The following is an 18,398-nucleotide window of genomic DNA, read 5'->3' on the forward strand; positions in this document are numbered from 1 at the left end:
CTGACCAGTTATGAGGAGCATCCCCCTCTAGCACAGTGGAGGGTGAGAGGAGAACCTAGATTTCTTCCTCTACCTGGCAGTAATAAGAACGGTATAAAAGAAAGCCAGTTAAAATAGAAGGTTTAAATAAGATCCAGAATCTCATAACACTCAAATGTCCAGGTTCCAAGTGAAAATCACTCTTGATACTAAGAACCAGAAACATCTCAAACTGGATGAAAAAAAGAACCAACAGATGCCCACACTGAGATGAAAGAGAGGTTAGAATTATCTAACAAATATTTTAAAGCAGCCATGATAAAAAGTCCTTCAGCAAACAATTACAAACATGCTTGAAACAAATGAAAACCAGAAAGCCTCAGCAAAGAAACAGAGGATGTTGGAAATTTCCTGGTGGTCCAGTGGTTAGGACTTGGTGCTTTCACTGCTGGGGCCAAGGTTTGATCCCTAGTTGGGGAACTGAAATTCCACAAGCTGCACAGCCTGGCCAAAAAAAAAAAAAAAGGGAAACATAAAAAGAACCAAATGGAAATGGAAATTTTAGAATGGAAAAATATAACCAAAATACAAGGGATCAATGAATGAGCCCAACAGCAAATTGGGGTGGGGGGGACAGAGGAAAGAATCAGTGAACTGCAAGATAGAACAATAGAAATTACACAATCTGAACAACAGAGAGAAAATAGACTGGAAAAAATGAACAAAGCCATAAGGACCTGTGGGACTATAACAAAAGATGTAATATTTGTGTCAATGAGTGAAGGAGAAGGGAAAGAAAATTGGACTGAAAAAGTACTGGAAAAAATACTGGCTGAAAAATTTGCAAATTTGGCAAGAGATATTAACCTATAGATTCAAGAAGTTGATCAAAGCCTAAGCAGGATAAACCTAAAGAAATCCACATCAAGACACATCATAGGGCTTCCCAGGTGGCGCAGTGGTTAAGAATCCTCCTGCCAGTGCAGGGGACACAGGTTCAAGCCCTGGTCCAGGAAGATCCCACATGCCACAGAGCAACTAAGCCTGTATGCCACAACTACTGAGCCCACGTGCCACAACTACTGAAGCCTGAGTGCCTAGAGCCCATGCTCCACAACAAAGAGAAGTCACCGCAATGAGAAGCCCGCGCACCGCAACGAAGAGTAGCCCCGGTCACCACAACTAGAGATAGCCTGCACACAGCAACAAAGACCCAATGCAGCCAAAAATAAAATAAATAAATAAAATAAAATTTAAAAAAAGACATCATAATTAAACTTCTAAAAACTAAAGACAAAGAAAAAAATCAAAACAACGGGAGAAAAATGACAACTTACCTATAGGGTATTAAAAAAACTTTTTAAATTGAAATATAGTTGATGTACATTATTGTTAGTTTCAGGTGTACTATATAGTGATTTGACATTTGCATACATTACAAAATGATCATCATGATAAGTCCAGTAACCGTCTGTCCCCAAAGTTATTACAATATTATCGACCATATTTGTTATGCTGTATACTACATCCCCATTACTTATTTATTTTCTAACTGGAGCTTTGTACCTTTTAATCCCCTTCACCTAATTCTCCCCTCAACCCCCCTCTAGGGAAACAATTTGAATGACAGCATCAACCATGCTGGCTGAAGGAAGTGATATGATATTGTTCAAATACAAAAAGAAAAGAATAGTAAACTCAGAATCTTATACCCAAAGAAAATATCCTTTAGGAATGAAGGAGTCAAGACATTCTCAGATCAAAAACAAACAAACAAAAAAACTAAGAGTTTGTTGCCAGCAGACCTACCCTAAAAGAATGGTTCAAGGAAGTCCTTTAAACTGAAAAAAGATGATAAAAGAAGGAATCAGAATATCAGGAAGGAAGAAAGAACAAAGTAAACAAATATATGGATAAATACATTAGGCTTTCCTTTACCTCTTGAGTTTTCTAAATTATGTTTGATAGTTGAAGCAAAAATTATAACACTATTTGGGTAGTTCTAAATGTATGTAGAGGAAATCTTTAAAACAATTATAAATAGGGAGGTTAAAGGGATGAAAGGAAGGTAAGGTAAGATGATAATACAAGTAAGCTGTGATAGGTTATATATGCATATAATGTAATACCTGGAACAATCAATAAAAAATACAAACAGATACACTCAAAATTGCTATAGATAAATTAAAATGTATTCTAAAACACTCTTAAAAATGTTTATGTCCCAAAGTATAAAATAAACATCTATGAGTCCACACTGGTATAAATAACTGATTAAGTAAATAAATGAGAGGAAAGAGACAAATCTCCCATGTAGAAAAGTTTCAAACAATTTCTGTCTATAATCTGCCCTCAAGAAGGTAGAGAACAACTCCTTACTCTTTAAATGTGGGCTGTTAATAGTTATTGACTTCTAAAGAGTACAGTATGGAAAGGGGGGCAAGAATAACTTCTCAGTGAAGAACCTGAAAAACACTACCTCAGCCAGGTGATTAACAGCTTTAAGTCATGTTGATAGTGTGTACCCTTGATGTATAATGAAAATGACACTTTACCTCTGTGATCTTCCTCCCAAAACCCATAAACCCAGACTAATCAAGAGAAAAACATCAGAAAAATCCCAATAGAGGGATATTTTACAAAATACCTGACCAGTAATCTTCAAAAATATCGAGGTCATCAAAAACATGGAAAGTCTGAGAAACTGTTGCAAGCATCAGGCACCTGAGGAGACACGAAAATAATCGTAATATGGTATTGTAGATGGGAGCTTGGAGTGGAAGAGGGACATTAGATAAAAACTAAGGAAATCTGGGGGCTTCCCTGGTGGTGCAGTGGTTGAGAATCTGCCTGCCAATGCAGGGGACATGGGTTCGAGCCCTGGTCTGGGAAGATCCCACATGCCGTGGAGCAACTAGGCCCGTGAGCCACAATTACTGAGCCTGCGCGTCTGGAGCCTGTGCTCCGCAACAAGAGAGGCCACGATAATGAGAGGCCCGCGCATCGCGATGAAGAGTGGCCCCCGCTTGCCGCAACTAGAGAAAGCCCTCGCACAGAAACGAAGACCCAACGCAGCCATAAATAAATAAATAAAAATTTAAAAAAAAAAAAAAAAAAAAACTAAGGAAATCTGAATAAAGTATAGACTTTAGTTACTAATAATGTATCAATATAGGTTCATTAATTAAAGGAAATGTTACTAATGTAAGATGTTAATAATTGCAGAAATTCAACATGGGGTATATGGAAACTGTACCATTTTCACAATTTTTCTGTAAATCTAAAACTGTTCTAAAAAAGCGTATTACAAAAAGATATTCAAGTAACCTACAGGAAGACAAGACAAAGAAAAGAAAGCAGAACAAGCAGAAAACAAAAACAAAATGGCAGACTTAAGCCCTAACGTATTAATAATTACATTAAATGTAAACCGTCTAGATATACCAATTAAAAAACAGAGATTGATAGAGTGGATTAAAAAGCATAATCCAACAATATGCTGTCTACAAGAAACTCACTTCAAATATAATGATACAGGCATGTTGTAAGTAAAAGGATGGAGAAAAAGATATACCATGTAAGCATTAATCAGAGGAAAGTGGGATTGGATATCTTAATATCAGATAAAGTGAATGTCAGAGGAAAGAAAACTACCAGAGACAGAGAAGGACATTATATAATAACGAAAATGTCAATGCCTCAAGAAGACATGGTACAGTCAGCTTTCCATATCTGTGGGTTCCACATCCAAGGATTCAACTAACTGCAGATCGAAAAATATTTGAAAAAAATTCCAGAAACTTCCAAAAAGCAAAACTTGAACTTCTCTTTCAGTGGCAACTATTTACATAGCATTTACATTGTATTTACAGCTACTTATATAGAATTTACATTGTATTAGGTATTACAAGTAATCTAGAGGTGATTTAAAGTATACAGGAGGATGTGCGTAGCTTGTATGCAAATACTATGCCATTTTATATAAGGGACTTGAGTATCCATGGATTTTGGTGTTCACCGGGGGTCCTGGAACCAACACCCCTCAGATACTGAGGGATGAGTAATCCTAAATGTGTATGCACCAAACAATAGATCTATAAAATATGTGAAGGAAAAACTGATAGAACCAAACTGATAGGAAAAATAGACAAATCCTCATTGATAGTTGGAGTCTTCAACACCTCTCTCCCAACAACTGACAGTACAACTACACAGAATATTAGCAAGAATATAGAAGAACTCAGCAACACCATCAACCAACAGGATCTAATTGACATTTATAGAACACTCCACCCAACAGCAGCAGAATACACATCCTTTTCGATGTCCACAGAACATAAACCAAGATGGTCCATACCTTCAGCTATTAAACAAACCTTAACAAATTTAAAAGAATTGAAATCATACAGTGTGTTCTCTGATCACATGGAATCAAACTGGAAATCAAAATAGAAATATAACAGGAAAATCTCCAAACACTTGGAAACTCAACAACTTTTCAATATTCCATGGGTCAAAGAAGTCTCAAGAGAAATAAAAAAGTATATTCAACTGAGTGAAAATTTTTAAAGCATCTAAAAGAAAAAAAACCTACAACTAGTGTTATACTTAATGGTGAAAAACTGAATGCTTTCCCCCTAAGATCAGGAAGAGGGCAAAAATGTCTGTTCTTACTACTCTTATTCAATATGGTACTTCAATCCCTAGCCAGTGAAATAAAGCAAGAAAAGGAAATAAAAGGAATACTGGTTAGAGAAGAAGAAATAAAACTATTCCTATTTGAAGATGACATGATTATCTTTGTAGAAAATCTCAAGAAATCTATCTTGAAAAACCTCTTAGAACTAATAAGTGAGTTCAGTAAGGCTACAGAATATAAGATAAACATACAAAAATTGAATGTAATTCTATGTACTAGCAATGAACATGTGTACACAGAAATTTAAAATACAATGCCATTTACAACTGCTCAAAAAAAAACGTAGGTAAGTGTAACAAATATGCACAGGATTGGTATGCTTAAAGCTACACAGTGTTGGTGAAAGAAATCAGAGAAGAACTAAATAAATGGAGAGACATGCCATGTTCATAAATTGGAAGACTCAACATAGTGAAGATGTCAAATCTTCCCAAACTGATATACAGATTGAACACAATTTCTATCAAAATTCCAGCAAGATTTTTTTGAAGATATAGATAAGGTTATTCTAAAATTTATATGGAAGGCAAAAGGAGCTCAAAAAGCTAAAACAATTTTGAAAAAGAAGAATAAAGTAGGAGAAATCAGTCTATCTGCTTTCTTTTAAAAAAATTTTTTTAAAACATTTATTTATTTATTTATTTTGGCTGCACTGGGTCTTAGTTGTGGCATGCATGCGGGATCTAGTTCCCTGACCAGGGATCAAACCCGGGCCCCCTGCATTGGAAGTGTGGAGTCTTACCCACTGGACCACCAGGGAAGTCCCTATCTGCTTTCAAGACTTATTATATAGCTAGAGTAATCAAGACTCTGTCATATTGCAGAGGAATAGACACATAGATCAGTGGAGCAAAATAGAGAACCCAGAAGTAGATCTTCATAAATATGCCCAACTGACTTTCTTTTTTACAAAGGTACAGAAGCAATTCAATGGAGGAAAGATAGCCTTTTCAATAAATTGTGCTGGAGTAATTGGACATCCATAGATAAAAACAAAATCACTCTCAACAATAACAAACCCTTGGGGACTTCCCTGGTGGTCCAGTGGTTAAGACTCCACACTCCCAATGCAGGGGGCCCAGTTTCTATCTCTGGTCAGGGAATTAAATCCCACATGCCTGCCACAACTAAGAGCCCACATGCCAAAACTAAGACCCGGCACAGCCAAATAAATAAATAAATATATATGTACATATTTAAAAACAAACAAACAAACAAACCCTTGACCTAAGTCTCAGACCTTATTTAAAAATTAACTAAAAATGGACTATGAACTTAAATGTAAAATTATAACACATAGGAAAAAATCTTCAGGATCTAGACTAAGCAAAGAGTTCTTAGACTTGATACCAAAATCATGATCCATAAAAGGAAAAATGGACACATTGATTTTTTTTTTTTGGCCGCACCCCACACGGCTCGCGGGATCTTAGTTCCTCAACCAGGGATCGAACCTGTGCCTCCTGAAGTGGAAGCGCAGAGTCCTAACCACTGGACTGCCAGGGAATTCCCGACACATTGGTCTTGATCAAAATAAAAAACTTTGCTCTGCAAAAGCCTCTATTAAGAAGAGGAAAATTGTCTTAATTTATAAAATGTGAGAAAATATATTCAAACTACATATCCAACAAAGGACTAGTATCTAGAATGTGTAAACAACTCTCAAAATTCAATACAAAAAACCCCAAAAAAATCCAATTGGAAAATAGGCAAAAGACATGAACAGACATTTCACCAAAGAAGACATAGAGATGGCAAATAAGCACATGAAAATGTGTTCAGCATCATTAGTCATCAGGGAAATGCAAATTAAAACCACAATGAGATATCACCACACACCTATCAGAATGGCCAAAATAAAAAATAGTAACACCAAGTGCTAGTGAGGATGCAAAGACACTGGTTTACTTTTACATTGTTGGTGGGAGTATAAAACAGTACAGCTGCTCTGGAAAACAGTTTGGCAATTTCTTTAAAAAACTAAACATGCAACAACCCAGCAATTGTACTCGGAGACATTTACCCCAGAGAAATAAAGATTTATGATGACACGGAAATCTGTATAAAATTGTTGACAGCAGCCTTATTAGTAATAGCCAACAACTAGAAACAACCCAGATGTCCTTTAATGGGTAAATGGTTATATCCGTGCTATGGACTATTTTTCAGCAGTAAAAAGAATGAACTATAGATTCAGACCACAACCTAGATGAATATCCAGAGAATTATGCTGTGTGAAAAAAAAAAAAAAGCCAATCCCAAAAGGTAACATACTGTATAATTTCATTTATATAACATTCTTAAAATGACAAATTATAGAAATGGAGAACAGATTAGTAATTGCCAGGAGTAGGGAGAGGGGTCTGGGAGGGAAGGGGGTTTGGCTAGAACAGGGAAAAGGGTAACATCTTTATGCTGCTGGAAATGTTCTGCATCTTGATTTGTATCAATGCCAATATCCTGGCTGTGATATCGTGCTATAGTCTTGCAAGCTGTTACTTTTGGGGTGACCTGGGTCAAGGGTACTCCAGATTTCTCTGCACTATTTCTTACAATTGCATGGGAATCTACGGTTTTCTCAGAGTAAAATGTTTAATTTAAAAAATCAGGGACTTCCCTGGTGGTGCGGTGGTTAAGAATCCACCTGCCAATGCAGGGGACATGAGTTAGATCCCTGGTCTGGGAAGATCCCACATGCCGCGGAGCAACTAAGCCCAGCTACTAAGCCTGCTCTCTAGAGCCTGCAAGCCACAGCTACTGAAGCCCGCGCACCTAGAGCCTGTGCTCCGCAACAAGGGAAGCCACCGCAATGAGAAGCCTGAGCACCGCAACGAAGAGTAGCCCCCGCTAGCTGCAACTAGAGAAAGCCCGCGCAGCAACAAAGACCCAACACAGTCAAAAAAATAAAAATATAAATATAAAAATAAAAAAATCATCAGAGTATAAAGATTAGCTTTCATAGTTTCAAAACAAACAGAATGAAGAAGCTCCACATACACATGCTTAGAAGGATGTCAAGCACATTTTGTTAAGTGGAAAGTAAGTTACGGGCTTCCCTGGTGGTGCAGTGGTTAAGAATCCGCCTGCCAATGCAGGGGACATGGGTTCAAGTCCTGGTCGGGGAAGATCCCACATGCTGCAAAGCAACTAAGCTCACGTACCACAACTACTGAAGCCCGCGCGCCTAGAGCCGGTGCTCCGCAACGAGAGAAGCCACCGCAATGAGAAGCCCGCGCACCACAACGAAGAGTAGCCCCTGCTCGCCGCAACTAGAGAAAGCCTGTGTGCAGCAACGAAGACCCAACGCAGCCAAAAATAAAATAAATAAATCTTTAAAAAAAGAAAGAAAGTAAGCTATGTATGTATCAATAATATACTCCCATTTTAATTTAAAAATTCAATGTGTGGAATATATGTCTGCATGAGCAAAGAAAAAATCATGGAGGAATCCACACCAAGTTGTAGTATTAAGAGGATGGGCAAGGGAGAAGTGTTGAGTCTGTATAATTTTTTTAGTTCAAATAAGTAACGGAAAAAGTAAAGATGATCTTAACACAACTTTAAAAATGTATATTATGAATATTTCCATTTCATTAAAAATTATTTATAAATATCATTTTTGGTGTCAACCTAATAGTCCATCAAGTTTATATGCTCTAGTATACAGCCATTATCCTTTCATCTGATCTTGTACCCTATTAACAACACTGTAATTATTGTTTTTGTACCTACATTTTGGCTTGCATTTAAAAAAATTTTATTGGGATATAGTTGCTTTACAATATTGTGTTAGTTTCTACTGTACAGCAAAGTGAATCAGCTATACGTATACATATATCCCCTCTTTTTTGGAATTCTTTCTCGTTTAGGTCACCACGGCTTGCATTTTAAAATTATCATTTTAAGGATAAATTTCTAGAAATGAAATTAAGGGTATGAGCTTTTAAAAATAGTTGGTATATACTGCAAGATCACTTCCAGAAAGGTTCTAGCCATTTACAGTAAGTCTAGATAATAATGTCACTGTGTGCCTATCTCACCAGCACCCTTGCTGACACTGAATAGTAATATTTAAAACTTTCTCTCTCTCTTTTTTTTTTTTTTTGGCTAATTTGATAGTTGAAAAATATATCATTTTTGGTTTAATTTGCATTTCTATGATCGCCTGTGAGATTGAAACATATGTGCTCCCTTCTAAACATTCTTACCTCTTTTGTGTCGACGTTTTTGTTCTGTTCCCATGATTTGAATTTCCTTCAGAGCAACTCCCCTTCCCGGCTTCCTGATCTCTGACCACGGCAGTATCACTCTCCTGACTCCCCCAGTTTCTGAACCATAGAGCCAATTTTTTTTTCCCCCTACTTCAGTCCCTGATTTCCCATCAGTCACTGCTTATGGCCATTCCTTCCCGTGGAAGTGTTTTTCTGTTTCATCTTCTTTGTTCTCATGGGAACGCCACCCTCATTAGCCAAGGCCACATACCCCTCCCCTGGATTACAGTGGAAGCTTCCTGGCAATTCTCTCTGCTACCAGTCTCTCCTACTTCGATTCTCTTCCTCCAGCAATACTGGCTCCCAAAGCAATGCTTTGCATGTGTCACTCCCTAGTCCGTTAGGCTAAGCCTGGAAGCCTCTGCCTGCCATTCTTCCCCTCAGCATCGCTTCCTGCAGCTCCCCAGCCAGAAACCTCACACCCAGGTGTTTTCCTCACTGCTTTGAGGTGGTTGCCTGCACGGCTTTCCTGGAGCTTTTCCCCCTTCCTAGATGTCCTTGCTGCAACCCTTTCCTCTAGCTCACCGCCTGTACTTCTTTTAAGGCTTGGTTCAGTACTGATCTCCTCCATGAATTGATCCCAGACGCACTGATAATCTTTGACCTTTCACAAAGTACAATCACTTTTACAAGGTATGGAACAGTCTGGACAAGGGGGTCATGATGAGGCTTGGAAGACGTTTTAAAAGGGAAGCAAGGAGGAAAAGTTATTTTAGGGAAAGGGTGTTACATTTCATTTGGAACCAATTGAGTTTTGGGTGATGGCAGGACATCCAGATAAAGTCATCCCTTGGGCCACTGGAAATGTAGGCCCAGGATGCAGGCGAGAGGCTGGGGCTGGGGGTCATCTGCAGAGCCGACAGGGGATGCAGTGGAATTGAGAATGTCTACAGAAACGGGGAAAAGGATCCAGGAGAGAGTCCGGGGTAGCACCTAAATGTAGATAGCAGAATAGGAGTCCAAGATGAAGAAAAGGGAAGGGTGCTCAGATGTGGAGGAGAGAATCGAAAGAAGTGACACGGGGGCAGAACCAGAGGAGGCTACCCCTTCAAGCAGTTTGGTAGATTGTAAAAGGAATGTAGTAGGATTTCAGAAAAATTGGGGAGCTAACCAGCACACGGATCCAGGGGAGAGAGCAGGTGGGGTAGGGACTCCTGCAGGACAAATGAAAGGGGAGGTGGGCAGAGCTGGAGGAAAATCTGGGGTGGGTGTGAGCCCAGGGCTACAGTTTATCTGGAAAGGTCTCCTGGAGAGGGTGGACCTGAGCAGCGGGAAGGGGCTGTGAGGTCTGGAAGAGGCAAGAAGGGAGAATGACGGCCGACTTGACAGTGAGTCTCCCGCACCAAGGCCAAAATGGGGAGAGGGCCAGGGGGTTGAGGGTGGGAGCTTTATCTCAGCCCCCTTCACCCAATCCCTCCAAATATGCATTCTAAGTAAAAGCCTGTGTGTTCACTATGCAAATTTAGCTTCGAAAGCCCTTCATTGTAATGAAGCTTGGGGCTGCTGCTGCACCCAGAAAATGGTTAGCTAAAGAGAAGAGCTCCCTCTGGGTGCTGGTTGTTAGATCTGATGAGGAGATTGGAGGAGGCCACATGTCCGTGCCTGCAGAACTTTCCAGAGACAGTATTGCAAAGTGTACCCAACAGCCTGAATCTTAATCCTGGCTCCACCACTTACTGGTGTCAAAATTCAAAAGGTAGAAAAGGGCATAAAGTGAAAAACCCTCCCACACCTGTCTCGTGGGGATACACTTCCTCTCCCTAGGGACTACCAAGGCGACCATTTCCTTACGTTCACCTCGAGAAGTATTTGTTCATAGACAAGGCAGGATAGATAGAGAGACAGATAGATAGATGGATGGATAGATAGATAGATAGATAGATAGATAGATAGATAGATAGATAGATAGATAGATAGATAGATAGATGTTAAATAACTTTCCCCCTCCTTTTCAAACAATGGTAGCCTGCTTAATATCTTGCTTTATTCAGTTAATGATGTTTCTTAGATCCATCTCAGAACAGAAAGAGCCTTCTCATTCTTCTCTTATAGCATTCCACTGAATGGGTGAACTCTAATTTACTTAACCTCTCCTTTCTTGGTGAACATTTAGTTCTGTATGTGCATTTGTAATTCTGGTAGATATTACAAATGACCTTCCAGGGGAAGGGATAAATTGGGAAATTAAGACTAACATTACACACTACTATATATAAAATAGATAACTAATAAGGACCTACTGTATAGCACAGGGAACTCTTCTCAATACTCTGTAATGACCTATACGGAATAAGAATTTTAAAAAGAGTGGATGTATGTATATGTAGAACTGATTCACTGTGCTGTACTGCAGAAACTAACACGACATTTTAAATCAACTATATTCCAATAAAAATTTTAAAAACGAAAACCAAAACAAAACAAATTACCTTCCAAAGAAATTGTACTGGTTTATGTTTCTGCCAATAATGTGTAAGCAAGAGTTTGGGCAACTACTTAATTTCTCTGAGCATCAGTTTCCTTATTTGCAAGATAAGCAAAACAGTACCTATTTCTCAGAACTGTTGTGAAGATTACTTGAGATGATGCATGTAAAGTGTTTGGAGGACACTTTACAGGAGTAGGTGCTCCTAAATGAGGAAAAGATTTTATATTTTGGGTTAGTGAGATGTTGTCCTGGCCTGGTAAAAGGATGTGTTGGGACCTCCTCGCCAGTCTGGGCTTCTCGGATTAGGACCCGAGGCAGATTCTGCTGGAAATGAGCAACTCAGATCAGCAGAGTTGTGGGCACCGCCCTTGCCAGTGGGTGCCATGTCTCCGGGGTACCCCAACGTCCTCAATACGGTGGCGTTCTACTCCTAGGTCCCTCCAACCTGAACTCTCGAGTCGAATCAAAAAGAAACCTGTGGGACCAAGGATACTTTCCTCTGGTCATCAAGGATCTCGAAGTATCTGACTCGGGGACTTACATCTGCGAAGTGGAGGACAAGAGGATCGAGGTGGAATTGCAAGTGTTCAGATGTGAGTGGGGCAGCCTGGGATGAGGACACCCCTCCAGCCAATCTCCCTTCCTCCTTGGCTCCCATCCCTGTACCCAAACCAGGGCCTGAGCTGGTGGCATTTCAACAGTCCAGAGACTGATCAGACAGGCCGCCGCGTCTCCTCAACCCCTCCTCAGGCCTTGGGTCAGGCAGGGGGAGTCGAAGAGACCTAGGGGTGGGGGTGAAGGGGATGGAAAGGCAGGAGACAGAGGGAGGACAGAGAGAGACAAGGAGGGAGGACTGAGAGAGACAAGGAGGGAGGACTGAGAGAGGCAAGGAGAGGGGGAGGGGAGAGGGAAACGCTGCCTTGGGCTGGGGATGGGCAGAAGGGAGATGTTGGGATGGAGGTAACGGAGAGACACCCTTGGTCTCCTGGCTTCTTCCCTTCTCCTTGGAGATGGTGCTTGTGTGTGACACAACTGGCCTGCTCCTCCCACAGTGACTGCCAGCTCGGACACCCACTTGATGCTGGGACAGAGCCTGACCATGACCTTGGAAGGCCCCTCTGGTAGTAACCCTTCAGTGCAATGGAAAGGTCCAGGGAATAAAAGGAAGAATGAGGCCAAGAGTCTGTCACTGCCCCAGGTGGGGTTGCAGGACAGTGGCACCTGGACATGTACCGTCTCCCAGGACCAGCAGACGCTGGTGTTCAGCAAACACATCCTGGTGCTGGGTAAGAGGCGCGCCCCTCCCCCGCAGGCCCCCCCTGCCTGACAGACGCTCCCTCTGCTCTCGCTGCCGCTTCGCTTCTGGGTCTGGTGTGGGGTGCGGGTGGAAGGAGGCCAGCGCCAGGGCCCCCTGAAGCAGAAGTCTGCCCTGGGGGACATACTGGGCCCTCTCTCCCTCAAGATGCTGATTTACAGCCACGCCTCAAGGTAGTGGACATGGGGGAAGGAAGGGACAGGGGATGTGAGGATGTGAGGGACCCCAGAGACCCAGGAGGAAGCCCCAAAGGAGGGCTGACAAGGGCGTCTATGTTCTCCATTGCCTCAGCTCCCCCCTCCCACCAAGTTGGCAAAGCCACTCATTCAGGGACACTCACAGCAGCAAGCCAGCCCTGATGAAATTTGACGTTGCAAATTTGATGCCTCCTGAGCTAGGCATCAGGACGGAAAAAAAAGAGCCCAGAAGGCAGGCACTACCCCAGATCCTGTCCTCCAGGTGCTTATGGGACACACGGTAGGGTAGTGTGGTGGTGAAGTGTGTGGACTCTGGTTGAAATCCTGGCTCTGGCTTAACCGTGTGGCCTTGGGCAAGTTACTGAACCTCTCTGTGCCTTGGTTTCCGCATCTGTAAAACAGGGATGGTCTAGCCTACCTTGTCGTGTTATGGGGAGAAGTAATGTACGGAATGCACTTAGAACAGCGCCTGGCACGCAGTCAGCCAGTATCTGCTCTTATCTTGTGAAGGGTGATAACTTATGTACCCAAGTGGTACAGGCCAAATGGCCTCTGTGCTCCAGGATCCTGAGGAGGGAGAGGCCCCTTGTGGCTGGGCTGTTCTAGGAGGGCTTCTAGGGAGAGGGGGTGCTGCCGTGGGACCTCCCTGGGGTGCAGAGCTGAGAGAGGAGAGGAGAGGTAGATGGGAATTTAAGCGCCCGAATGGCAGCCTAGGTGTTTGGACTCACCTGGTCTCCTCCCGTCTCCCCCCACCACGTGCCTACCCGCCGCGTGCCTGCGTATGGACCCAGGTTCTCTCCCGTCCCCCTCCAGCCTTCCAGGAGGTCTCCAGCACAGTCTATGCAAAGGAGGGGGAGCAGACGAACTTTTCCTTCCCACTCACATTCGAAGATGAAAATCTGAGTGGGGAGCTGTGTTGGCTGCAGGCAAAGGGGAATTCCTCCCCCCAGTCCTGGATCACCTTCACCTTGAAGAACAGGAAGGTGACTGTGGAAAAGGCTCGCAAGGACCTCAAGCTGCTCATGAGCAAGGAGCTCCCGCTCCACCTCACTCTGCCCCGGGCTTTGCCGCAGTACGCAGGTTCTGGAAACCTGACCCTGGATCTCACTAAGGGGAAGTTGTATCAGGAAGTGAACCTCGTGGTCATGAGAGGTGAGGGGCTAGGCTGAGAAGGCGAGGGCGGGGCGGGGGTGGAGGGACCTGGCCCTGGGACCCTCCAAGGCAGGACAGGCCCCCAAAGGGATGCCTGGGCCCTGGCTGCCTGATGGAGCCAGTCAAGGGCCCTCTGGTTTGGGGGCTGGTTTTGAACTGAGGTTGCAATCCTCTGTCCTTCCCTGACATCCAAGAGCCGGCCTCCACTAGGATTCCCAAGGGGCCTCCCTGAGAACCAGGCTCTAGTTCTGCCTCTGCCCGACCCTCTGTGACCCCAACTAAGCCCCTCCCCTCTGTGGGTTGGCTTTCTCCTAAGAAGGATAACAGTATGACAGTGATGGTGACAATGTCAGGTGCCACATTGAGTTCTCCCCATCCTTATCTCCTTAATCATCATAACAACTTCACAAATAATAATGGCTAATATTTGATGCTTCGTACATGCCAGGCCCCATTCAAGCGCTCTACATGTATTTCTCCATTTAATTTTTGTCTGGGGCTCAGGTGGGTAAGTAACTTGTTCAGGGACTCACAGATAGTAAGCAGTGGGGCTGGGGTTCAAATCTAAGACTGTTGGACCTCAAAAGCTCTGTTTCCTCCATTATAACTGCATGAAAATGTGCTCTGAGAGGCTAAAAGAGGGATGCCAATGTAAAGTATCATTTTCATTGTCCTACGAATCCCCTTAGAGCATGGAGGTGCTGGGAACCCAGAGGTCCAGGCTTCCAGTCTCAGGCTCTTGTCCCTCTGCAGTGACTAAGTCCCAAAACAGTTTGACCTGTGAGGTGCTGGGACCCACCTCCCCCAGGCTGACACTGAGCTTGAAGGTGGAGAACCAGAGTACGAGGGTCTCAAATCAGCAGAAGCTGGTGACGGTGCTGGGCCCTGAAGCAGGGATGTGGCAGTGTCTACTGAGCGACAAGGGCAAAGTCCTGCTGGAATCCAAGGTCAAGAGTGAGTGAGAGTCCAGATTCCGTGGCCTAACCCCGAGCCCCTCCCTCCTCCACTGCGGGACCCTCCCAAGGCTGGTGGAGACCACCCAGCCTCCCAGCTGCTCTGAGATGGGTGGGTTATAGGTATGGTGCCTGGACACAGGGGTGATGAGGTGAGGTGGGGGTGGTCCTGGGCTCTTGTAGTCCTGCAAGCTCCCATCTCCCTAAAGTCTACAGCCCAGGAATGGGGCCCACCTGACCAAGAGCCCCCTCCCTGGCTCCTCTTCAAACCCAGACAGACACACACACACATACACACATTCATGCGCACGGCACATGGCGTGGACCGCCGCTTCTAGCTCCCCAGGGTACAGTGCAGTGTCTAAACCTTAAAACCCCTTCCGCAGCCTTTCCCTTCCGGCCCTGGGGGCCCCTGGGGGCCCCGTGCACCCTGCCCCGCTCTCCCAGCCCAAGGACCAGACCCAAGTGTGGCAGGGCAACGAGGCCCTCCCTCCTCGGGCCGCCCCCCAGCCGCTGCGTGCCCTGTGCCTGACTGCAGCGGGCAGGGAGCTGAGCACAGCTCTCTCTCTTGCAGTTTTGCCCCCAGTGCTCACCCACGCCTGGCCGAAGCTTCTGGCTGTGGTGCTGGGGGGGATCACCAGCCTTCTGCTCCTCGTTGGATTTTGCATCTTCTCTGTTAAATGCTGGCACCGCAGGGTGAGTGAGCCTCCCCAGACCCCCCTCGTCCCCCCGCAGGGCACTCGAGCACCTGAGGCCTGTAGGCAGCAAGGATGTCCTGCATCTGTGACCTGCTTCTGCTCTGGCTCCCTCTGCCCACCGCTCGGCTGCCTCGCTGCCAGCTGGGCCCCGTCCCAGATCCCACGCGGAGGGAGAGACAGGAAGACGCAGAGTTAATTCTGGGACAGATGGCCTCAGCCACAGGCACTGCCTCGCCCCTCCCACGCCCCCCTCCGAGGGGCAGCTCCCGTTCAGAGGCCTGGGACCCTCACGACTCCTCTCTTTCTCCCTGGACAGCGCCAGGCGGAGCGGATGTCTCAGATCAAGACACTCCTCAGCGAGAAGAAGACGTGCCACTGCTCGCAGTAACTAGGGGGCAGAGAGGGAAGGGAGGGGAGGAAGAGAGGAGGAGATGGGGGCTAGAGGGAGGTGGTGGCGAGGAGAGAAGCGGGCAGGGATGGCCCAGGAGGTGGAGGACGGCAAGGTGAGGGGCAGGGGGCCTGCGATGTGTCCGGAGGCCATCACTGAGCTGGAAGGGAAAAGCAGGGTCTGGGAGCCACGGAGGGCCTGGAAAGCAAGGGGTTGGGGAGGAACAGACGTGCTCCTCGTATTCTTCGTCCCTCCAGCCGGCTCCAGAAGACGTGTAATCTCACCTGAGGCCCCAGCCAGGAGGAGCTTCCCACCTGCAGCCTCCCCAGCTGGCTCGCCCTGCGTCTCCTGTTGGTCTCCTGGGCCTGCGGACCAGATGAACGTAGCCGGCATAGCGCCTCTGTCTGCCTCCTGCCCTCCCCGTCCAGTGGGCCTTGGGTCCGCTCTTCCAGAGGCTCACTCACGCCCCCTCTTCCCCGTTTCCTTTTCACTCAAACCCTAGCCCTTCTTTGATGATTTCTTCTCGACCCTCTCCCTCACTGCTCACTTGGATCTCAGGGGAGCACGTGGGACCAGCCCTGCCTGGCCTGGAGGGTGAGGCTGGGTGTCTGAAGCACGAAGCACAGGGCTGTCACTGTACGGGAGAGGACCCTGGGACCAGAGAAGGCAGGGACTAGCCCAAGATCACACAGCCAGTCAAGGACGGATCCAGATCCAAAGGCTCCTGACTGCCGGCCTGTGCTGCTTCATTCTGCCTGCGTCTTACCCTGTGTTAGCAGAACCACAGACTTACATCCTGACCTGAGCACAGACCAGCACCCTGGGCACACTCGTGCGCAGATACAGTTCCTTACCACCCAAGCAGCGTGGCACTGTCTACAAATCAGTATCACATCCTTTGTCTATTTGAACCTCATGAAAATCCCACAAGACTGGTAGTGACAGGACCAAGATTATCATCTCCAGTTTATAGACCAGAAATGGAATGCAGAGAGGTCAGATGATTGCCGAGGTTCACACGGCTAGTACGTGGACGAGCCCAGGTCTCTTGACCTCTAGGTCCACTGCTATCTCTTGGACACAGGGACAAATACCACACAGATCTCTGCAGTTGGCTGGTCATAGATGCCCGGTATGTACCTTGGATTCCCTTCACCGCAGGGAGGTTGCCTCAGAGAGTTCAGGGCCTCCCTGCCTAGGATCCCTCCTTCGTCACCTGCTGGCAGCAGAATCCTGTTACCAGAGGACAAAACCTGCAGTTCTCCTAATCAGGGCACAGGCTGCGAGCACAGGCCCTGTGGGAGAGTGTCCAGTGACCCGCCACTCACCCTATCAGAACCTTCTAGAAGGTGAGCTTTGCCAGGGGGACAGGGTGGGGAGCTGGCCAGAGAGTGAACCCTCTGAGGGTACCTCTGGGCCTCAGAGATACCCCCTGGGCCTCAGTCTCCCTGCCCCATACCCCCCTTCATCCCTCCCCCAAATGATTCAGGGGACAAGAAAAGGGTTTACAAGTTTTCTTCTTCCTCCTCTTCTTGATCCATTTCTCTCAGGATCCCCAGCCTCCTCTGCCTCTCTCTCCTCCCTTCCCTTTCTCACCACCTCCCGCAGTCCCTACCCTTTTCCCCTTTTCCTTTCCTTCCAGCTTGCCTCTTCCAGGAAGAACACCCGGTTGTCTCCAGGGCTCCCCATGGCTTGCTTTGTATTCCTGCCCACTCCCCACCCCTGCCTCCCTGATCTGACAGAAAAATCCAGGAGACTGACTTTAAGGAAGATGCTCTCCTTCATTTGTGTGTGTGTGTGTGTGTGTGTGTGTGTGTGTGTGAGAGAGAGAAAGAGAGAGAGAGAGAGATGGCTCTTTTCTGGGGACCTGGAATCTTCTGATCTGTGGGGTCAGACCCAGAGGAGAGGTTGCCAGGCTTGCCCCAGGAAGGAGACGAAGTTTCCCTGGGGAGGGAAAAATCCTCTGGAGGCCGATTACCCATCTCCCCACCCCGGAGGGCCCTGAGTGTGCGGGTGTGTGATACACTGAAGGGGAGAGACTGCAGCAGGGGCTGTGTGTGCCCTGCTCGTGAAAACCTGTGATGTGTGCGGGAGAATTGTGTGTGTCGCCCACGCAAGCGTGAATCTGTGCTCCAGGAGGGGGAAGCGGTGTGTATTGGTGGGGTGCTTTCTTTCAGCCTGTGTACCCCGCATCCCGCAAGCGGCCCCAGCGTCCTCACCAGCGCCCCTCACTCGGCAGCCTCCAGCACATGCCCGCGTGAGGTTCCCCCCGGGCACAGCCCTTACAGATACACACAGTGACACTCGGTGACACACGT

At 45.9% G+C, this 18,398-nt stretch overlaps 1 protein-coding gene and 1 long non-coding RNA gene across 3 annotated transcripts in view; one reads left to right on the forward strand and one right to left on the reverse strand.

Moving 5' to 3' along the window:
* The window catches only part of LOC118901715, a 63,297-nt gene extending 47,628 nt beyond the window's left edge, over positions 1 to 15,669 (reverse strand). The window contains exon 1 of the long non-coding RNA XR_005021456.1: positions 15,588 to 15,669. This is a non-coding gene — a long non-coding RNA (uncharacterized LOC118901715). The remainder of the gene's footprint in view (positions 1 to 15,587) is intronic.
* The window catches only part of CD4 (CD4 molecule), a 36,378-nt gene extending 18,723 nt beyond the window's left edge, over positions 1 to 17,655 (forward strand). Inside the window, exons 4-10 of one of the 2 annotated variants that reach the window (XM_036865179.1) lie at positions 11,812 to 11,970; positions 12,430 to 12,663; positions 13,703 to 14,041; positions 14,795 to 14,995; positions 15,569 to 15,690; positions 16,009 to 16,076; positions 16,338 to 17,655. In XM_036865179.1, the coding sequence (XP_036721074.1) occupies positions 11,812 to 11,970; positions 12,430 to 12,663; positions 13,703 to 14,041; positions 14,795 to 14,995; positions 15,569 to 15,690; positions 16,009 to 16,076; positions 16,338 to 16,368 (1,154 nt within the window). In that variant the 3' untranslated portion in view covers positions 16,369 to 17,655. Of the gene's footprint in view, positions 1 to 11,811; positions 11,971 to 12,429; positions 12,664 to 13,702; positions 14,042 to 14,794; positions 14,996 to 15,568; positions 16,077 to 16,337 lie in introns of both variants that reach the window. The other variant, XR_005021454.1, reaches the window with a different exon arrangement.
* Positions 17,656 to 18,398: the final 743 nt, after the last annotated feature.

This window comes from Balaenoptera musculus, chromosome 10, assembly GCF_009873245.2.
Source record: "Balaenoptera musculus isolate JJ_BM4_2016_0621 chromosome 10, mBalMus1.pri.v3, whole genome shotgun sequence".
NCBI lineage: Eukaryota > Metazoa > Chordata > Mammalia > Artiodactyla > Balaenopteridae > Balaenoptera > Balaenoptera musculus.